General features: G+C 35.1%; 1 protein-coding gene across 1 annotated transcript in view; it reads left to right on the top strand.

Moving 5' to 3' along the window:
- LOC106869771 (S-crystallin 3-like) overlaps positions 1 to 10,532 on the top strand; it is a 12,208-nt gene extending 1,676 nt beyond the window's left edge. The window contains exons 2-6 of the mRNA XM_089351858.1: positions 1,215 to 1,310; positions 2,758 to 2,873; positions 7,240 to 7,269; positions 9,306 to 9,413; positions 10,063 to 10,532. Coding sequence (XP_089207984.1) covers positions 1,215 to 1,310; positions 2,758 to 2,873; positions 7,240 to 7,269; positions 9,306 to 9,413; positions 10,063 to 10,227 — 515 coding nt within the window. The 3' untranslated portion in view covers positions 10,228 to 10,532. The remainder of the gene's footprint in view (positions 1 to 1,214; positions 1,311 to 2,757; positions 2,874 to 7,239; positions 7,270 to 9,305; positions 9,414 to 10,062) is intronic.
- The last annotated feature ends 14,468 nt before the right edge of the window (positions 10,533 to 25,000 follow it).

Raw genomic sequence — 25,000 nt, 5'->3', positions numbered from 1 at the left:
CCGCTGTGTCTTACAAAATGTAATACCAGTCAAATACCGGAGTCTATTGAGTCGACACCAGTACTTGATTGATATTACAGAATTCACTTTCAATAGCGTTGTTTCATACCATCGTTAGAACGATGGAAAAACTGATTGCTGTATGTAGCTACGCGTCCTTATTTCTGCGTTCGTATATTTTTAAGGTTACTTATTTATTTAATTTATCAGGTATCAATACAATACATATGTATATTAAATTGGGATATAATTAACTATCCCCTCTATAAAGAATTTGCCATAAACATTTTGCAATTCCGGACCAATTCTGTATTTTCTGGCTTTCTAGAGACAGTCCTAATATATACATAAAATATAAAATAAATCATAAAAAGTAAAGACCTAAATTGCATTTAACTGATTCAAATTAATACATTTCCAAAGCAGAGTTTGTTTGATATTTATCAATCCACATAACATTCTTAAAATATATCATACTGTGTACCATATATACTGGATAAAGTTTTTTGGAAGGGCATTAAACAAAGAAAAACAGTATTTATTTAACAGACATACAAGGAAAATAATGCACCACTAAAGTAGAGTACGTTTAATCCTTGTCAATTCTGTTAAAAGGTAAATAACAAAAGTATTTATAGCATATATCATGTTATTGTACATTATTCCCGAGTTTCAGGCAACCGGATAAGTGGTCCGGTACTCTATATATGAAGGAATTACAGAAAATTATACCCTGTAAAATCTCGCGTTGAAATTCTAATAATTATCAGTCATTGTTAGACGATAAGCTGAAAGAATCGTTTGTGCTAGGACAAAATGCTTGGTGGTATTTTTTTTCCAGTCCAGTACGTTCTGAGTTCAAATTCCTCCGATGTCAACTTTGTCATCCATGCGTACGCTTTTGATATAATAACGTCAGGTATTGGGGTGGATATAATCAACTTGCCCCCTCTCCTCAAAATTGGTGGCTTTGTGCGAAAACTTTGAAAGACTTATCATTATTCAGTATAATGAATGTCAGAATTACAGTTAAGTACAGTAATTAATTCTCAGTTGAAATCTGATTGGTGTGATTTTAAATTTCATCCTTCCATTATTGATACAGAAAAATATTTTTCAATTAATTAATCAAATCAATGTAATTGATTTTATTGATTCCAATTAATAGCAACCAATGTAAAAATAAAACAATTATTTTCGCTGTTTCTTTGCAGAGATGCCTTGCTCCATGATGCCAATGCTGGAATTGGACAACAGGACCCAGATTCCCCAGAGTATGGCAATGGCCAGGTATTTGGCCAGGGAATTCGGTAAGAATAATTCCATGTTGCATGCAGATTTTAAAAGCTAAAGTCAATCGTTTAGAAATATATATATGATCTATTACACTCATATACACCTACAATTTTCGTATGTATATCCACAGATTTGTATATACTTACCGCTATCTCCTAGAAGTACGTCATCATCAAAAATATACAAAGCCCAGTATACCCATAATAGCTACCCGTCTGATAAGGGTACACCCGGCACATGCATCACAACCATATGTGCGCCACATGGTGATCTCATATCAAGATAAACAGCACATGACCTTACAGGTGGGGCCCAGTTAGAATTTTCTTCGGGTCGAGTAGCCTATCCTGCTCAAAAGGTCCCTGAATAAGGGTTGTTTCAGGATGTTGAATGAAACACCCATGTTTCCAGGGGTGAATTATTCCAAACCCCAAAGAATTCCTCTCAACACATGGCTATGATGCTCCCGCACTACTTCTGCTCATGATCAGAGATGCACATATCGTCAGCCACCAAGGGACATGCTCAACTGGTTAAGGTCAAACAATTGACAAGCAAATCTGTGGTATTAAGCAGAATATTTGCTGTAGCCCATCTTTTATACCAAAACAAAACAGTACACGATAACACTTCCAATCAATTAAGATCTGAAGCCATGAGAGCCACTGCCTGGTACTGCTTCAATTATTATTATCATTATCATTATCATTATTATTATTATTATTATTATTATTATTATTATTATTATTAAAGAAACAATAAATTATTATTATTAAAGAAACAATAATTCGACATCTCGTGGTGTCTTCCACAAATTCAAAATAAACATCTAAATCTACTTCATTTTGGTAATATTTAAAGGATTGATGTTACTCCTCCAGAAAGTAAAAAAAACAATAAGAAGAATCGCACTTTTCTTATTGTTTCTTTACTTTCTGGATGAGTAACATCAATCCTTTAAATATTATTATTATTATTATTATTATTATTATTATTATTATTATTATTTTATGTTTGACTTTTGTTTTGCATTTGTACAAGTTGGATCCAAGTCTCACCCAGAGACCTCAAGAGACAAGTTAGATGTTCATGTAGGTGTTATGCCTAGGGTACCATATATTTGGATTTGTACATACCATATTATTATTATTATTATTATTATTATTATTATTATTATTATTATTATTATTATTATTATTATTATTATTATTATTATAAACGCTGGCAGAACCGTCAGTACGTTGGGCAACATGCATTGTAACATTTCTTTTAATGCTACATTCGCCGTTCGAAAAGCCAGTGAGGTCGATTTTACGTTTTATCCTTTCAAAGTCGATAAAAGAAAAATCATTTTAGCACTGGGGATGACATAAACAAGACACTTTTCCCGCCCCCATAAAATTTCAGGTACTCTGCCTATTTTATAAAAGGTTATTTTTTATTATCACCATATTTCTATAGGTTTCCATGGCAGAAACAATATGGAGATGGCCAGAGTTGACTTCATCTCAGACTGCTTCTATGATATCTTGGACGACTACATGAGAATGTACCAAGATGGTAACTACAGAATGATGGTAAGCATTGAATACTTTTAGAATTGTCATTCTAAGATATAGAGTCACGATGTCTAAAAATGTAGTGATAATAATGTGTTAGTTTATTGGCTAAATAGTCAACAGATTGTAGCTAAACGTGAACATACATACGCACATACGCGCGCACACACACAGTAATATATATACATACACACACACACACATATATATATATATATATATATATATATATATGTGTGTGTGTGTGTGTGTGTATATATACAGGAAAGACATACATACACACATATATATACACACATATATATATATATATGCATATACATGCTTGTGCATACAAGTTCATATATTAATACACTCAGACAGACATATATGTGTATGTATATACACATAGCTCTTGATTCTAAGCAGCGGAAACACTACATAATGCACGAATGATCAGTTAGATATTGGTTCATCTCATGAGAGACTTGCAACGGAGATAAAATTTCTAAAAGTGGATCTGTTTTACTGACTATAAGAAATACATATTAATTACGAATAAAAAAAGGGAACAGATGGTCATTTAGTGTGCAATGTGTAGGGTTGCTAACCAGACATTCCAGAAGAAATTCTGTTTTACTGGCTTTCGGTAAAAAAGCAGAAAAATAATAAACTATAGGCTTATTCATGTAGGTTGTGTAGAGTTGAAAACCCGACTCTCCAAATGGGATTCTATATTTCTGAAGAGCAGAAATACATCCCAATTATCAATAATTGACAGTAAAATATTGGTGTAGAAAATGGAGATTTGGTGTCGGCTCTGTAGCGTTGAAAACAAGACTTTCCAAAATTGCTTTTGTTTTTTTTTCCTTTATCTTTTCCTTTATTTTTGTTGACCACTATAAACACATCTTTGTTATTAATAGCAGTAATCTTTTAAAAAAATCAGTGTTACTTTATATGGCCTGTGTAGGGTTTCAATTAAACATTCCAGCAATGTATGCATGTTGTTGCTGTCGAGCGATATAAAACAAACGATCAGCAATGAACTATTTGTTTTCAATAGTTATTTGTGTATCTTGCTCAATTATTAAATTGATAAATTATGCGCAATGTCAGTCACGACATTTCATGTTAACTTGCATTTTATCTTCGTAATTAATCTAAATTTGGACTCATCAAATTTTCATCTTGTGTACAGTATTTTGGTAGCTTATAATTAGAGATTCGCTGCATTATAATTATATATCACTAATTTATTATTTAATTAACTAATTAATTCAACTTATATATATATATATACATATACACATATAAACATTCAGGCAAAGTATCTTGATGTAAAATACAACTGAAATAAGATATTTGTATTTTCTAACTGACAACGGAAATTATTATATTCAATTTTTTATCAGTGTTTACGGAAATATTTCAAATCAACACTGAAACATCAAACAATGCCCAAAACTTGCACCGGAATTATCAAAAGCGTTTTTGTTGATTTTGAGAAAATGCTTTTGCTATTGTAACCAGAATAAGCACGAAACTTCTTAGCTGCACTTACTCAATGAAGAATTTATTTTCTTTAGGAATAATCGAAACTTACATAAACACTGACTTTACTCGAATAACCACGTCGCTGTATACATACATATGTACATACATACATACATACATACATACATACATACATACATACATACATACATACACGGTGGTGCACCAGCATGACCGCAGCCACTTGGCTGAAACACATAAATAAATAAATATACACACACACATATATATATATATATATATATATATATATACATATGCATCATATATATATATATATATATATATATATATATATATATATATATATATAGAGAGAGAGAGAGAGAGAGAGAGAGAGAGAAAGAAAGAAGAAAGAGAGACAGAGAAAAAGAAAAGGGAGAGAGAGAGGGAAAGAGAATTTATCAGTGCAGCAGAATGGTGTTGTTCTAAAGTGTGAAATCCCTTCAAAGACATGTTTTAAAATACGATATACTTCAGTATGTATGTATGTAAGTATGTATGAATGTATGTATGTAAGTGACTGTATATTTTAAACGGAATTGTATATTGAAATATTTGAGAGCATCGACCCAAAATAGATTTTATTGTGCGTTGTAAGATTAGATGCAACTACCCTTTCATGTTTCTTATGCCAAAAGACCAGTTTAATCAGTTGATATGATATTAAATTTAAACTTCCTCTATGAGGAAATATTCCATCATTAATTAGCACACTTTTACCATGCAACCATATTTCACACTACTATTTGAAATTACAGGTTTATTAAAGACGTACAGCCTGAGAGTGTTGCGTGTTGCCATATCTTTCGAACGACAAAATAAATAAATACATAAAAGATTTAAATATTTCTTATCAGAAATGTATAATTTACAAGACTGCCTCCAGAAATTCAAATATCAGAGCCCCTTGCGGAAGGCAATACCTATTTCGTGAATCACTGGCTTCAGATTGTAAGACTAGTGGTTTTGATTAATACTTATAAAGAAATTCACAAAGCACAACTTACAATCTAATCAAGATCACCTCACATGTATATATATATATATATATATATATATATATATATATATATATATATATATATATATATATATATATATATATATATATATATATATACCAGCATATATTTATATATAAAATGACTAAATGAATAGATATTTGAAAATATTTATATAGATATTCTTATTAATTATTATCATTAGTAAAATGAATAACAACAATAATATATGTAGCCAACAAGCAAAAGCCAATAAATGGCAAATCCTAAATTTTATAATTAATTTAAAATCATAATAAGACACACGTGGTACAAGCATTCTTGTGAAAATCAGATTCGAAAAATTCTTCTAGAAAACCACTAATCACTGGAAAAATAACAAGTACAACAGGAACAGTGCTACGAGTAAAGAAATTAACTTAGCATCTCGGCAGAAAGCCGTAGAATGAGGAAATAGATATTTCTGGATCAACTGATTTCAAATTTTGAAAGCTTATCTCCCTTAATTCTCATCAGCAGGTCTCACTATCTACCTCATTAATCGGTATATTCTTACTACCTCTGAAGATATTTATCTTATAATGATTTTAATTTTATAAATTAATTATTTAAAGAATACTGAATCAAAACAGCTGCGCGAGACGTTGTCATATTTCACAATTAATAAATAATTTTATTAATTACCTCTAAATTTTCTCCTTATCCGTTACACACACACACACACACACTGACACACATATATATATATATGTGTGTGTGTGTGTGTATATATATGTATATATATATATATATATATATATATATATATATATATATAATACAAAGAATATATATGCATGTATACACACATATATGTACATACTTACATCTACATGTGTATATATATGCATATCAGGGTACAGGACAATGAACTACAGACAACAGAACGAACAGACAACAGAACGAACAGACAACAGAACGAACACATAGGAAAACGGAAAGCCACTTGGAATATTCCTTCATCAGCTGCCTCTGTTCTAACCCGATATATATATTTTTGTATGTGTGTATGTATATATATGTATATATAACATATACATGCATGTATATATGTATGTATATATATATATATGCATATATATATATATATATATATATATATATATATATATATATATATATATATATATATATATATATATATATATATATATATATATATATATATATATATATATATATATATATATATATATATATATATTAGAAAACATAATAAGGTACTCAGAGATCTGGATGGTTGTACATTTATAGATTTTATTAATATGTCACATGTTTTTATAAATCATATATTAGCCCTTGCATCTACTCTAACAGATTCTTCAGATTTGTATATATATATATATATATATATTTATATATATATATATATATATGCAGAAACACATGGTGTCCGTATATATTTATAACCTTGTCTCATTGAAATATTTGAAGATATGTCAAGTGAGCGATCACGTGTTTTTACGGCTTTTTCTATAAGCTTTGAATATGTTTGTATGTGTGTATGTATGTGTGAGTGTATGTGTGTATATGTGTGTGCATATATGTGTGAGGGTGTTGAGTTCGCTCACGTGCTCATAAGTATGTGTATGTACACTGTGTAATTCCATATTTCGCCCGAAATTCTTGACCCTTGTGTCAGTAAAGTAGCTTCGCGTTTTCCATACACTACAAGTATTATTATAAATATAAATACTATTATAAATATTCTGTATATTTTTATCCTTTATATGAACAATCATAGTAATGCATATATGTATGTATGTGTGTGTATCACATCATTTCTATATTATTTTCTGTTTCAGTTTCAGAGATCAAGAGACATGAATACCTCAGTAAGTACGCTAATATTCTACTTTGTACACCAGCCCTTCGTTTGCAGGAAGAGACTCGCATGATTTGGTTCGTCAGTAATATCAGTTTGAAATTATGAAACAAAGGAACAGGTTCGAGGGAGGGACATGCCGAATCGAGTACCTAACTGGTACCTATTTTGTCAACCCCGAAGGGGTGAGAGGTGAAATGGACCTCCGCGTAATTTGAACTCCAAACGTACGGACGGTCAAATGCCACTAAGGATTTTTCCCGGCGTGCTAAAATTTCCACTAGCTTTCCGCCTTGCTCGTCACTAATATTGATACGAATTGTTCTGGAATAATTCACATTTAAGTGCGTACTATTCTGAACTGCATTCAGCCGATACAATTCCAACTACTTCTACGGCTGATTTGCTTGTACGGCTGATAACTCACTTATCTACTAATAAATATATATATATTAAAGTTTTTTTTATGTTCAGTTATTATAAAAACAATTTTACATTAATTTGAAGGGTTACTCTATACTTTCCTAGAGTAGAAATTTATTTCTAAGCAAATATATCATTAGCAATGACTTAGAATTTTCAGCCAGTTAACCTTTCATCGAACAGCAGTCCAACAATGGCTTATCTAGCCGAAACTTTGAAGTCTCTGTCAACAATATTCTTTTTAAAGATCATATGTATATACCTCCTTTGGTAGTTATATATACTTACCAAGTAGTTGTATATTTCCTATATATTTTTTCTTATTGGTTAATTTCTGTTGTTTATTTTAAATATATAGTTACATCATAATATATATGTCAATCCCTTGAAGAGTTCATAACTGGTTAATCGTTCCAGTATTTACTGTAACCTAATTGAATATAATGTCCTTTAGAAATTATGTTTGACATAATATAACCTCATGGTTAACTGAGTACCAAGTGGTTGGGAAAACAAAAACTCTTGCAGATAATGAGTGCATGAAAGCTAAGGGTCTGTTTTGTCATTCGCCTCATATATTTAGCTACCTTTTTGCTAAGTGGATTTCAGTATTTAATATCTCTGTCTCCTTTCCTTAAAATCTTTCTATTTAGGCAAGAGAAGAAGAAAATTTGGGGTAGAGGTATAAGTTTGGTTCTCGAAACTACGCTTATGTGACAGAAATACGAAATATATTGAGAGAAGCATGACGCACATTGTGTCCTGTGTTTTATTTACCTCTTTAGATGTAAGCACATATAAAATAAGCGTGCACAGAAAGTGTTGAATATTAACGCTAGTGCTTTATCATATAAGAGGACTGAAAATTTTAATCAAGATCTCACTTTGCTTAATTGTCTATCAGATATAGGCAATAACATATTACTTGCGAATTATACCGTTCATAGCTACGGTAATATTTATGAAGGGTGCTGAAGTCTTCCTGCTTTTATGGGTGTCGAGAAAGGCCAAGTTGCAGGCCCAAACTTCGAAGTTCATTAACAGGGCTAAGAAAAACTTAAGGACCGATACAATAGATGCATGAATCTGAGAGAGTATTATGTTGAATAATATCATAATTGACAGATCCTCCTGTATTTTCTTATACCCAATTACAGGAACTTTTCAGCACATCTTCGTATATTACATAAATCATTTTGACTAAACCCAGTGTTTTGTATGCATTAATAAGATTATATATAGATATTTCATCCATAATAATTATATCTAATTCTGATAGTTTCCTTCACACATTACCTATTACAACATGTGGATGAGAAAATAAATCGATATACCGGATAGACAAAGTAATCCACTTGAACATTTCTTTCTTTCGATTTGTCTCGTTTCTTTCTTTCATTTCATTTCTTTCTTCCTTTCTCTCATTTCGTTTCCTACCTTCCTTTCTTAATTTCTTTCATTTCATTTCTTTTCTTCCTTTCCATTCTTAATTTCGTTCGTTCGTTCGTTCGTTCCTTCGTTCATTCCTTCCTTCCTCCCGCCCTATTTCTTTTTACTTTTCTTTCTTTCTTATTTTCTTTCTTTCTTTCTTATTTTCTTTCTGATTTTCTTATTTTCTTATAGTCTGAACAACGAATGAGATACAGGGAGACCTGCCGCAGAATTCTTCCCTTCATGGAAAGGACATTGGATATGCACAATGGCGGCAGCCAATTCTTCTTGGGAGATCAGGTAAGTAAAAATTAGTTTAGAAATATTTTTCCCGGGCAAAACCAAGGCAGCATATCTATCTAATATGTATACACATTTAGTAGGATACGCAGATGGCTATTTAAATTTAATGTTATTTCAATTACGTTCAACGAATTTTTTACAACTCGGGAAGCATTCAAGAAAACCAGTGGGTGTATTATTAACTGATTTTCATAGCTACACATTATTCACACACACACACACACATACACACACACATACACACACACACACACACACACACACACACACACACACACACACACACACACACACACACACACACATATATATATATACACACAAAAATTAAAAAAATAGAATAGTGTGGAGAAATATGTACAGTGATGAGTATGTAATCGTCAATTAAAATATGTATAGAGATCAAAGTTACTTATGAGTGCACATTTAGACATGTTCTGTGTTTTTCAATGAATAAATTTTCTTTATTTAAACCTTCTTGTATAAAAATTGTATCTTTGCACTGGTAGAAATGTAAACTGTCAAATTTGGTTTGACGTTACTTATATATGTATATATATATATATATATATATATATATATATATATACTCACTTTACTTACATATATATAGATAGATATGTATTTTTGTATCGCACTTTTTCAGATGACCATGGCTGATATGATGTGCTACTGCGCTCTTGAAAACCCATTGATGGATGAACCATCCATGCTCACCAGCTACCCCAAACTGATGGCACTGAGGAACCGTGTTATGAATCACTCTAAGATGTCCAACTACCTGAAGAGACGCTGCCGTACCGACTTCTAAGTTGAAGGCGCTCTGTCTGGACCCTAAACACAACTATATCAAAGAATGGAAATGAAGATTTTCGATATTCTTAAGACTGACGCCAACTGCACAGATACCCATACATAAATATATATATACAAATATGTGTATGTTTTCATATACTTTATATAGATATATAAAACAGTATTGGAAAGTATATTACAAAAAAATCTAAACGTTTGAACTTTATTTAAAATAAAGAAACATTCAGAAAATAGTAATAATGAATTTATCAGTTTGCGTTTTATTTTGATGCTGAAAATAAAATCCATTGCATAACTCAACTGTTTATTTTATCTTATTTTTATATTAAAATTTTATTTTTATTTAACATAATTCTTTGAAATGTTAGTATCACAGCGGAATTTATAAGAGAGGAAAAGGGGAAGAAACTGCCCTTTACATGGGCAAGAAGAGACCTCTGGTCATTTTTACTGTAAGTCTTGCTATTATGCCATGTAAAGTATGTTTGGGGACACCAGAAGAAACATTCGCAATTATGTTTCAACATTATATTTAATGCCGTATTTGACGGTCTCTGATAGTTTCGGAGAGACATCATTCTGGAAATTGGCACTCTTGATACAGAGTTCCTCAAGAGTAAAATAGATCCACGAAATACCGATTGATCAGTATATATCGGATTTTGAGACCAGTGTTTTAAATATACTACTTATCGTAACAAGTGTTCTTACCGATATTCGAACAACTAACCTTTCCATTCACTCGCCGTGCATCTTGGATCGTTTTTCTATTGTTTCAATTATTACAGTTCTTAAGCTGGGGACCTGGCAAAATTGTTAACCCATCAGACAAAATGCTTAACGATATTTCTACCAGATCTTTATGTTCTGACTTCAAATTCCGACAAGACCAACGTTGCTTTTTATCCTTCAGTGTTGATAAATTGGTACCAGTTGAACCTTGTGCCGAAATTTGAATTCAAATATCACCGATATTCATCTAAGCTGGAGACAGGAAATCTAGTCCTAGGCCACCGTGTTTTTTTTCTATTTTTTGCTTATATCGTTAAATCCTCAGCGTAACTTCATACTAGCTGGCATATAATCAACTTGAATTCAATCGACAGCTTTGCTCTTCGTTCGACACACCAACCGAATAATTCGACTGAAGATGCAAAATTTTCCTATCTTTCTATCATCACTTTAGCGCGAGAACTAAGTTATATTTCCAACTAAGTACACTAATTACTACTACATATAGCCAGTAACCAACCAACAAACTACCTTTCCAGAATTGTTCTTTCATGTGTCTCTTATAATTAGATTGCATACCCACATCGTTTTCCTGTACACTTGATATATATCATGTCTCATCGTTTGATGAAAAACAGACGGATGTTGGCACGGCATCAAATCCCGATAAACATACAATGTTTTAGAAACTAGTGACACAAGATATTGTTCTTAAATATACTCATACTCTGTGATATAATTATGGAGGACGGAAATGCACACATACACACGTATACGCACATTTATTTCAACGAGCTTAATGATCTATAAGTCAAAGTATGATGAGCAGTTTACATTACACTTTCAGTTTACAGCTGCTAACATAAGAGAAGTATTCTCATGCCGATATGTTTGTTTACATGTAGATGCTAAATACCATCGTAAGAATGAATTATTAAGGCAGAGTAACTAGCATGGTGTCAGCAACATGGGATCCCTCAATGTTTCCTTATTTAGTTTAGGAAACCACTGTGATACATATGCCCTTCTACAATATGTCTCATTTGAATAGGAGAAGTTGAATCACATTAACAGATGATGGCGTGGTGCGTATTTCGAATCCTAGAAGCGTAATCTACAAAAAGCACTCTATTGGGAAAAATCTCTAATACTACGCTGAAATGTGACAATACAAGAACAACCACAACATTAAGAACAATTTCACCAACATAAATTTATGTCGGGTACTTCAAAGCTCCCCAGGGATTGTGGAAGGAAACCATTGTAAACATGTGACCCATCCAAAATATCTAAGATGCTTACTGTCACCATCCCTGTCAAGTTTTTCATTTGTAAGTGTAATGCCACAGCTCAGGCAAACGTTGCAGTCTATCATTCTTGTAGAAAATCACGCACCGGTTGAAAGTGGATCGTACTTAAACTAAACAGCGAAACCCTTTCATGCGTACCGTACGAACTATGAAGTATCCCTTCATGCTATGCAAAAGCAAAGGGGATCAATTTTTGTGAATCATTCTTTCTTAGACTTCTCAAGCATGACTCTTTTACGAAAAATTCGTAACAGGAAAATCTCTATATTTTCTCCCTACTTCTCATCTATCTCCAAATTTTCGACATTGGCAAATGTCCTCTAAAACTGACCCTCTCTCAACGAAAACATTTAGGCTCACAACTATGTGCACATACATACCAAATGTGCAATAGGCCGGGTGCTTCAAGCCACTAAGACAACAGTCCTAGCAATCTCATTCACTCCTGTTCCGCTGCAGAAACGTTCCTTCGGATTTGCCCGAATAACAGAATGGGAGCTACTAACAACTGATTTGACCAGCAACTTATATTTATCTCCAACTTTAATGACCATTAAAATAGTTTTCTTTAAAGCCAGATCTACGGGATTTCTCAAAGATTACTATAATATGTCACGCCTAGTGTGTTTCGATCTCAAGAAATTTGGCGGAAGCAGTTTTGTTCTCAATATGAACAAAGCTTGTGAAAACTGCTCGCATACAGGATTTAATCACTCTTTTTCTTCTTGGACTAGTAGTTTCCTGTCACTATATCAGGGTGTACTAATGAAAATCTTTCTGACGCATGATATTTCAAATTTCGCTTTGCTGTTCTCGGTGGATGTTTTTTCATTCATACTCTTCCAAATATACACCAACGACCTATTTGACGTCATTTCCTACATCAGTCACCCCTGGACTTCTAGATGGATGATTCCAGCTTTCATACTCCAGTAATCATTTGCCTCCTTGTTTCATCCATATATGACCTTGATATCTCACTAAAATCTACATTTATCCTTAAAATTCACTCCATAATTGCCCACGGGCAATATGGCGTAGTGGTTAAGAGCGCTGGCTATTAACCCCAAGATTCCGAGTTCGATTCCAGGCAGTGACCTTAATAATAATAATAATAATAATAATAACAATAACAACAACACCAACAACAACATCAAAAAATACCTTAGGAATGAGAACCCAGGTTTAAAATTTCCTCAAGACACCTGATGAAGGCTGGAGGGTATATCAGCCGAAACGTTGTGTTAACAACAAACAAGATGCTGACAAATATCCGTCAAATATCCACACGAAGTACTGTGCCTACATCTAGGCTAGTGCTGCTACTACACAGTAAGATTTTCTGAAAATCTTGTAAAGAAAGGTCACCCAACTGGTTGGCATGAAATGACTCGCAAAAACATTGTTGGCTAACAGACGTGTTGGACACATTCTCTACTACTGCTTTCACCACACCTATATTAGATTCTGTTCTTCAGAGCATTTTAATCACACACTCTACATAGCATCTCCTCTTCTCTAATCCAAAACGTCCCAATAATCATAATACACAATTTTAACTGTAGAACTTCTGCCACCAAGAATTTCTTCCTATAATATGGTCTTTCTGCAACCGTTAGTTTACATCTTTTTAAGCGGTACCAATTTTACGATCACGGCATCAATACCAACACTGTATCGCTGTATCTCCGAAAATCATCACGCCAAACTAACAATTAAATATAACGATACTAACACTTTAAAGGTAACAATTAAACAAGATTATTCTGCGGTTTGTTATTTGTACTGAAATTTTATTTAAGTCTCAGCTACTAATACCTCATCTGAACGCTCAACATTAAGAACGAAGAATCACTTATTGCAATCAATGATTAGATTAAAGATATGAAAAAGGGTTGTTTAGCATAGAATCTCTGTGTATTGATACTGAAACAGCAAATTTATTCATGAATAAACAAGAACTAAATAATGAATCATACTTACACGCGTGCGTACCGAAAAGAATCAATTTTATGAAAGAACGATATCGGTAAAGTTTATTCGTTGATTTCGGAGGTAAGAAGTCTCCAGACTAAGTTAAGTCATTTGTTCACCGTTTCAAACATCCAAGAACAGATAAGAGACTCCTAAAAGCTACACTTCCAGTCATCGCGGAGAGCAAATAATATTTTCTATTATAGGCACAAGGGGACAAGTCGATCACATAGGACCCAGTGTCTCACTAGTGCTTAAAATATCGACCCCAGAAAGGATGAACGATAGAGTCGACCTAGGCGGAATTTGAACTCAGAACGTAGCGGCAAACGAAATAACACTAAGCATTTTGTCCGTCGTGCCAACGATTCAGTCAGCTCGTCGCAAAGGATGAAAGCAAAGTCGACCTCGGAGGAATTTGAACTGAGAACGTAAAGACAGACGAAATACTGTTAAGGATTTCACCCGGCTTGCTAGCGTTCTTATATCTTTACTGCCCACAAGAGGCTGCACACAGATGGCACAAACAAAGACAGACAAACGGATTAAGTCAATTAAATCACTGGTACTTATTCAATCGTTCCCAAAAGGATGAAAGGCAAAGTCGACGGAATTTGAACTTAGAACGTCGTGGCAGACGAAATATCACTAAGCATTTCACCCGGCGTGCTAGCGTTTCTACCAGCTCGCCGCCTTAGAAAGCGTTTATATTTAGGACTGATGTTTGGCCAACACAAAATTGTATGCATATGTTACATACGTACGTTACAAGACAATCATTGGAACAATGGGATGTATAGTTGGAGTATTAATCGTATTGCAATATCAAAATACTCACATGCCATGTCCAGTAGAGAAATCTAATGTTGTCTATCTGTACGTCTATTCGGTTAGATCCAACTTTATATTACATAATAATATAATAAATATGTATACACATTAAAATATTTGCAGAATCCAGACAATGTTCTTGTCAAACATAGACACATCAATATAGTCTCAGTAAGATTAAAATAATTATACGAAAGTCAAGTATGGGCTTCTGTCTAAATATAATTAATAATACAGAGTTGTCATGTATATACCACAGAACTAAGCAAATGTTGTAAACGTTTTGTGTCACAAGTGTGGAACACAACAAAAGAAAAATATGTACTAGAAATATATAAATGAAAAGAACAATAATAGAAAACTGCTTGTTTCGTTTTATAGGATGACATATAAAAGCTTATATGCATATTGGTTTCTAATCTTGACACTAGTCCAGCAACTTTGTTGGAAAGGGGTAAGTCGATTAAATCGACTCCAGCGCTCGACTACCACATATTCTATCAACCCCGAAAAGACGAAAGGCAAAGTCGACCTCGGCAGAATTTGATCTGAGAGCGTAATGTCGGACTAAATGCTGCTATGAATTTTGCCCGGCGTGCTAACGACTCCGCTAGCTCTCTGCCCCATAAGTTTATATACATATTATTTGTACATAATTAAGTAGATGCGCACAAAACACACTTAAATACAAGCACACACACACACACACACACACACACACACCCACCCACACACACACGCACACACACACACACACACACACACACATTTCCTGGCTTTGAGTAAAAAAATATATATAGGATGATTAGTTAATTATAAATTTATTCAGTACCTTCCCCTCTCAAGTTCACATATTCATTGCAGTGGTCCTCCAGTTTTTCTAACCCTTTCAAAAGAACTACGAAGTTTGGGCCTCCAACCAGGCCTTTCGTGAAACCCTCAATGCCAGGAAGTTTTCAGCAACCCTTCGTGTATGTATGCATATATATATATATATATATGTGTGTGTGTGTGTGTGTGTGTGTGTGTGTGTGTGTGTGTGTGTGTGTGCGTGTGTGTGTGTGTGTGAGTGTAGTAGTTGAAACACCCTTCGCCTTTCGACCCCTGGGTAAAAAATATTTATACTAAACAGCGAAGCTATGCGATCGATCTAATCGAAGACATACACCTCTATAATGTTTGGCTGGCGCTTTACAACACAATGGATCCATTACACTTATTTAAGAGCTAAAGGTGTGATGGTGGGGTTGGCAGAGTCACAGACATTCAGCAGAAACAATTTTTTGTGAGTTATTTACACATTTGAAAACGTATTTAAATGGAATATTTCTTATTGCCTAACAAGTTTTGATATATTATATATTTTTAAAACTTATAACTATTTTATTGATTTGATTGTGAAATATATTTGTCTATTGCACAAGGATATATTGAAAGAAAATTGCGTATTTTGTGTTGTTGAAGTAATGTAAATTCACATCGAAATAAAAACAAAAAACCTAAAAGAAAAGAAAATAAGTTAAAAGTCCATCACAAATACATACCAAATAAGCTAATTATGAAACGGTTCTTCGTCTCCATAACGCTTGTAATTCTGTGCGCCCACCCCTTGCTTGTTTATTTCCGCTCCACAAATTTAAATTCCATATAAATACATAAATTTAAATGACATATATATATGTACATATATATATATATATATATATATATATAAACAAATAGTAAATGAGTATATGCATATATACGTACAGGTATGTGCATACCGACATCCACCTGTATGTATAGGTGCATATCTGGGTACAGGACATTGCAAACAAAACGTAGACGAGAAAACACACACGCCACATAGAGAACATTCTTCTTCATCAGCTACCCCCGTTTTAACACCGGCGTTTCGAAGAGCTGGGCAGGACGCATCGTTAAAACGGCTCTTCCCATGGACCGCAAATTAAATTTGTATACACAAATTAAACCTTGCCATGGAGGAATGTAGTGGCGGACAAAAAACAAGACAGGAAAACAAACAGAAAAGGCTATACGGCCAGACGAGAAAAAATATGTGTGTATGAACGCTGTGAGGCACGAACTTAAAAGTAGGGACGAAGTAGTTCGCGTGTTTGCTCGGCGATAGCCAAGGAAGAAAAGGATTATTGACCGGAAGCATGTGACCATGCCGGTGTAAGGGGAAGAGAGAGAGTGGTAGAGGGAGAAACTATCCCTATATATATATATATATATATATATATATATATATATATAGGGATAGTGTGTGTGTGTGTGTGTGTGTAAGAAACAAAGAGAGAGTGTATGTAAGAAAGAGGGAGTGTGTGTGTGTAGGAAAGAGAGAGAGAGAGACAGATAGAGACAGAGAGAGAATATAACTTGCATCACTCCATTATCTACAATTATTAGATACGGCAGGAACATTAATGTGTTGATGACTTTGCAAAATATTCTTTTCTACTCAAGGCACAAGGCCCGACATTTTTGGGGAGGGGGCCAGTCGATTGGATCGGCGCCAGTACGCAACTAGTACTTAATTTATCAACCCCGAAAGGATGAAAGGCAAAGTCGACCTCGGCGGAATTTGAACTCAGAACGTGCTAAGACCCCCTTCGGACTGACCATGGGATTGCACCTAGAAAGTTACCCTCCCAGGCACTAGTCCGGGCAAGGTTGTTTATGGAAGACCAGTAGTCGCCCATGCATACCGGCCTCCCTTCTCCACGCCACCAATGTTATCCAAGGGAAAGGCAAAGGCTCATACAGTTTGGCACCTGTGACGTCGCAACTCATTTCTACAGTTGAGTGAACTGCAGCAACTTGAAATAAAGTGTCTTGCTCAAGAACACAACACGCAGCCCGGTCCGGGATTCGAACTCACAACTCCACGATCGTAAGCTCGACCGCTCTAACCACTGAGCCATGGGCCTTCACAGAAGGCACAGAACTCAGAACGTAAAGACAGACAAAATACTGCTAAGGATTTCGCCCGGCGTGCTAACGTTCTTCCTGCTAGTCACCTTAGCTGTCTTTGAGAAATATTGTAAGATATCGATGCCTTAACATTCTGATTTCACAACCTGACCACGTCAAATTTACCAATGGTTCTTCCGTTCCGGATTCGAAAAAAAAAAAAAGAAAAACAATTGTTAAACACTGCTATTAGCTTACTTGGCTGTTTTCCCCACTAAATGTGTGTGTGTGCGTGCGGGCGCGCGTGTGTGCGTGTGTGCGTTCGAAAGGATTTTGCGAAACATCATTTCTAAGATACGGTGTAGTAAGGGGTTTCGTTTCAGGTGGACGAATCATATTGATTAATTTTAACATAAAAAGTTCACTTAGTGCTTAATGACGTATTAGTTTTCATTCACTCACTAACTGGCACCTATCCATCGGTAGTCCGGCTAAGGCCGCTCTGTTAATAAGATAGTTGGGTACTAACAGTGCAGCAACAACTACAACAAATACAGCAACAATAGTCATAGTAGTGAAAAGAGTAATTAACACATTCAAATAGTTATAATTAAAGCGTTAAGAGATACAACGGGTATGCTTGTTTCTCCGTGGTCATTCGAACTTTTTAGTTGTAGTAGCCAAATCTCCCTCAAATGGGCCCATTGACATCTTGAAAAAGAGAACGATGTAGATAATTTAGTTCCACACACCCTTGAACAAACTGGATCATCGCAGTTGGAATCGATTAGGTTCCGATTCGATTAGGGTTTATCTTATACTTAACGACAGTGACAACCACGCCAACAACCTGAATATTAATTTCACCAGCAATTGTAACAATTACAAGGGTAGGTTTTAAACAGGGGAGTGGGGGTGGAATAATACCAAATGAGATAGAACTCTACGTGGTTCCAGCTTGTTAGAAATAACAGCCGTATCTCTTTAAAATGCAATTGCGAAATCTTAAGAAAAATAAAGGAGGCCGTGGTGTATTTCTTGATATAGGAAAAAAAACACAACAAAACAAGCAAGGTTGTTAAGCTTTTGACTTCAGTTTACTTAATGGAACTTAAACACCACCACCACCACCACCACTAAAACCACCACCACCACTACCGCGGCCACCGCCGCTGCCGCCGCTGCCGCCGCTGCCGCCGCTGCCGCCGCTGCCGCCGCTGCCGCCGCTGCCGCCGCTGCCGCCGCTGCCGCCGCTGCCGCCGCTGCCGCCGCTGCCGCTGCTGACGCCGCTGCCGCCGCTATCGCCGCTGCCGCCTCCGCCGCCGCTGTCTCCGCAACCACCAACACCACCACCGCCGCCACTACCACCACCACCACCACCACCACCACCAACAACAACAACAACAACAAGTACCACTACCACCACCACCACTACTACTACTTTAATGTTTAGAAGAAAATTTGTATTAGCAATTACTACAGTAGTGCTACATACATAATTAAGCAGATCCCGATCATTCGAGATGGATTTTCTAAGGGCACATTTTTGTGTGTCTTTTTCCCTGAAGTGTAAGCATTAGTCTTCAATAAATGCAAGCATTTCTTTTTCTGAGTTTCAAAACCATATTTGGGTTTGATGCATCTCTTGTACTCTATGTACCGCTTTTAATCGGAATATTCTTGAACTCGATTTTCTCTCGAAGTTTCGGAGTACATCTTACTAGCTATATCGAAACACCAACATTATCAACACGAATGACTAACAACAGCTGCAAATTCACTAGTAACACTAATAACAAGACCACCATCACCACCATGACAGCCTTTATCATCAACAGCACCATCGCTATCACCATTACCACCAACGTTCATTCATATCACCAATACCACCACTAACACCAATATTACGAACAATACAACCAGCGCCACTACCATCACTACAACGTCGACCACCACACCTACTACTATTGCATATACGACGACCATTACAGGGACTCACCACAATTATTACTGCCAGCCTTTGATTAATATGTACAATAATCAGGGCCGGTATGCTTTTTTTTTAAATCATATGTATGCTCAATCAGAGCTGACCTGGAGTGAATCTGCAACAGCAAGAACATAATTAGAATAAAAACAACATTTCCAACAATACCCAATGACCAATGAACTAACGAGAAATTTGCCCCAGGAATTTGAGATATGGGCAAAATTTCGCACATATTTCAGTTTGAAAGCAGTTACCTCCCCTACTAACGAATTCTTTTTCATCCAATAAAGAATACTCTTGAAGTCACGTGAAGGCTAAAACTTTATTAATTCTTTCGAATTTTTGTCCATAGCCTTGTGAATGGATTTGGTAGATGGAAACATAAAAGAAGTCCGTCGTATATATATATATATATATATATATATATATATAAGCAATGTTAATTCTCTAAATGAGGTATTAACAGTAACTGCACGATAAAGTGAAGTATATTGCCACTTAAATGTGGCTGACCCCTAAGGGTGGATGTTACTGTTGCTTTTATCCCCCTTCTGTGTGTGTTTTTGTGTTTGTGTTCGTTTCCCGCCACCGCTTGACAACCGTGTCGGAGTACTTACGTCCACACAACTTAGCCGTTCGGCATAACAAGATCGATAGAATACGTATCAGGTTTAAAGAAGAAAAAAAGCAAAGTGTTGGGGTCGATTCATTCAACTAAGACCTTTCAAAGCGACGCCCCAGAATGGCCGCAGTTTAGTGAGTGAAACAAGTAAAACAGAGGATCTGTGCTTGTATGTACGCATGAATGTATGTATATATGTTTGTTTGTATGTATTTGTATGCATATGTATGTGTATGTGTAAAGTAAGAAACACTGAGGCAGAAAGAGGGTGAGAAAGTGTTTATTTAGTCTATTCCAGTATCCACTTATCCTGAAGTTTTCCCCAGAATTAGTCAGTTCCCGAGACAAGAAAAAGCAGTTTTACTGTTTACATGTCAAGGAAATTTCAGACAAATAGGCAACTAAATAATCATATATAAGCTACTGCAATTTACCATCGTGTTAAGTACTTTTCTCTTATTTGTCTAAATCTACAAATATGTGTATGTACTTCAGTATGCATATGTGTGAATTTATGTTCAGTGTAAATCAGCTAATATATACTGTATATGTAAAATGTGTGTTGTGCAATCCAAAAGATATATGTGTGTTAGTATGTGTATGTGTATGTATAACTTGAATGTATGTATTTTTAAAATATATACACTGTACATGTGATTTTATATTGAAAATAGACACAAATGTGCTTTATAGAGAACTTCCAACTTCATCTAAGCATGCTATTTCCCTGAGTGTACTCAATAATCAATGAGAAAAAACATTTAGAAAATTTACATGAAAGAGAGAATGTGACATTAAAAAGAGAGGAATATATAGAGATGACCGTTCATATAATTGATAAATATAAGCAGTTAACAAACTGCAAGTTAAAAAAGGACGTAATATAGACTTGAAACATAAAAGAAGTGGATTACCCTCAAATTACACGCATATTTTAACATTAACTACTCAAATTCTAATGTTTCATTGAAGGATAGTGTCTACATAATGTACATTTGGAAAATAAATATTGTAGTTTCTTCTTCTGTGATCGGTTGTGTTTTTATGTCATGGTTATTTGAATTATTATTTTCTTATTAGTGTATACTAGAGTTTTCCTGGTGATGGTGGTTAATATCGAATAGTTTACATTAAGTATCATTCGGTTAAACCTTTATTCATGTTATGCCTGGGGTATAATTGTATTTTACAAGATTGAGGAAGATTTATCATGTCAGGGTGCTTTTATTTATTGAAAATGGTAGATTAAACCGCATTAACTTACTGTATGTGAGTATGTAGTTAAAGATTCCTTTCAAATTGATCGATGCCAATGCTCTCTCTCTGTATGAATTTATGTATGTTTATATCCTGCATACTGCCTGTTGAAGAATAATACTTCGTTATAAGAGATTGTGGAGATACATTCTCTTACTTAGATGACCAGCAGTCATACCTACCGAAGTGTTATGACTGTCGATGAAAGAGTTGACGGTTCGAAAACCGTTACACAAAATGGTCCAGTTTGGTACCCACGACCTGCATCTTTCGGGAGAAAGAAACATATACTACAGAAATGCTTTCAGGAATATACAACCAGAATATGCTCTGCAAGGTGGAAGGATATGGAATCACCAATCACGGATTAATAATTCATGTAAATGAACTGAATACACGAACTAGTTGTAGAATATTGAGGACGCAAAAATGGGACATAAAATTCTATTAAGTTAAATGAAATGATTTGAGTAAAAACAATATATGCAGCTAACAGGTATTGAGCTGCTTGAGAAGCTCGCCAGATGTCACCTCAGAGGGCCCAGTCTCCTTTGCCATAGCCCGCTAATCTCTGGATAATCGTAATTGGTAGATAGTAACAAATTAATTGATCCCCTGCGAAAGGAACTAATGACCCCAGTTTGACAAAGAGGTAAACGGTATCATACAAGTCAAAATATGATGAAGAAATTGTTCCCCGGTGAGATACTCTGTAGCCCCTATGGACATCAGCTGGAAATGGTAAAGCATGTTGGCACTGCAAGACCACACTGCTTTCAAAGGTAATTGTTGCGAGTGAGTTGGTAACGTTAGTTATCTTGTACACATTTGAGCATGATGAGGAATTTTAACGTGCATCTCAGTAGTAGCATTATTTTCCACGTATCTTTCATGCTTCAAATACCAACCAAACTTGTAAGGTCTAGAAACGTCAAAACAGACTCTTAATTATTCCTCTATATTTCTCTCGAAGCTGCCTGCGAATGAATAACATATCGGTGTTCCTTTTGAATTTGAACACCAAACTATCTGGTCAGAAGTATTTTTATTTCAAGAAATTTTCCCGCGATAAAGTGCAGCGTTGATTCCCAAACCGGTAGATACATAAATCCAGAAGACATAGAAACCCTTTCTTCGGATCGAGTTGGATGGCGAGTAAAAATGTGGAGTGGAGTGAAAGCGTTTGAAGAGGCCAGAATAATGCATGCAAGACTCAAGTGAGATTTAATGAAGAATGTTACGATCGAGAAGGTGAATCACAATGACATTTTGTGTACACAGCTTATGACAGATCATACCTTTGTTTTGCTGGGCTCAAATCTCATTTACGAACCTATGGAAAACGAACTTCCACCAACTATTTTGCCTATATGACTGTGCACAACTTTCAATGAAATGTATGTCAGAAGGTCTTCAAATCTAACGGAGGCCTCAAAAGATATTTTAAGATCCACAAAGATCAAAGCTTAACTGCAGCACTTTGTGGTCCAAATCGGAGATGCAATCTACGTAGGTGTCTTATCAAAACATTGTCTTGTTTAAAAAGCTACATCAGATGCCATGATGGTTCTCAGGTGTAGGTACAGGAAGTGAGGAAACTCTGCATAGGAGCAGACAATCACCATGTATGTATGTATGTATGTATGTATGTATGTATGTATGTATGAATGTATGTATTATGTATGTATGAATGTATGTATTATGTATGTATGTATGTGTATACGCGTATGCACGAATGCGTGCATACATGCAAGTGTGTGTCTTATCATCTGCGTATGTCACCTCCCACCACAGATTGACAATTGATTTTGGATTGTTTATGTCTCCATAATTTAGCTGTTTGGCCCTAAGATACCGGAAAATGGCAGTCTGGTAAAGAACATTAGTACTAGGGTCGATAAAAGATAAGAAATATAAATTTGTACATAAACACACTCACACTCACAACATTTGATGGATAGATAGATACCTATATACATACATACATTCATACATGTCACGAAGCACCCGCTGTGAAGCAGTGGTGTGGGTGGTTGTTCGAACGCAGACACGAATGCATACACACTCATATGTCTATGTATGTATGTATGTATGTATGTATGTATGTATGTATGTATGTATGTATGTATTCTATTATCCCTTTAAACTTCTACTTGTTTCAGTCACTGGTCTGTGGTCATGCTGGAGCACTATCTATATATGCGAGGAGTTTCTTTCAGTTTCTGTCTGCTCACGATTCTTTGGACGACGCCAAGCTATAAAATGTTGTTGGACAGCAAAATTCTAAGCACACGGCAACGCTTCCACCTATATACAGACATAAATACATACATACATACATACATACATACATACATTCGTATATACATACATAATGTATGCATACATACGTATGTACATACATACATTACATACATATAAATGTTTGTGTGTGCATTCTTTTTTCTTTCTTTTCTTTTCATTTGTTTCAATCATTTCACTGCGGCCATGCTGGAGCACCGCCTTTAGTCGAATAAATTGACCCCAGGACTGTTTCTTTGGTAGTACCGCTAAGTTACGGGATGTAAACATACCAACATCGGTTCTCAAGCGATGGTGGGGGGAAAACACAGACAGACAGACATACACACACACACACACACACACATACGAGAAGCTTCCGTCTACCAAATCCATTCACAAGTCTTTGGTTGGCGCAAGGCTATAGTAGAAGACACATGCCCAACCTACTACGCAGTGGCACTGAACCCGGAACCATGTGGTTGGTGAGCAAGCTACTTACCATTCAAACACTCCTGCGCCTATAATATTCATGTATGTATATATGTGTATATTTGTTTTAATTTCTGTCAGAGAATGAGGCGTCTGGGTACGTGGTTGTACATGTGTATGTATGTGTACGTGTGCGTGTGTATGTATATCTACCTGTGAATATATGTATGTATGTATTTATTTTTTTACATATTTACGTACCTATGTATGTTCGTATGCGTGTGAATAATGAACATATTTTGCAGTAAAACACATTCTCACATACATAATATATACATAAATGTTCAGACACATACATGTAGGCACACTCACACGCACAGAAATATACACACACACAGATGTATATTATTATACACTCATATAT

The sequence above is a fragment of the Octopus bimaculoides genome, chromosome 5, assembly GCF_046866305.1.
Source record: "Octopus bimaculoides isolate indiv1 chromosome 5, ASM4686630v1, whole genome shotgun sequence".
In the NCBI taxonomy this organism is placed as follows: domain Eukaryota; kingdom Metazoa; phylum Mollusca; class Cephalopoda; order Octopoda; family Octopodidae; genus Octopus; species Octopus bimaculoides.
This window is presented reverse-complemented; position numbering and strand designations above follow the sequence as displayed.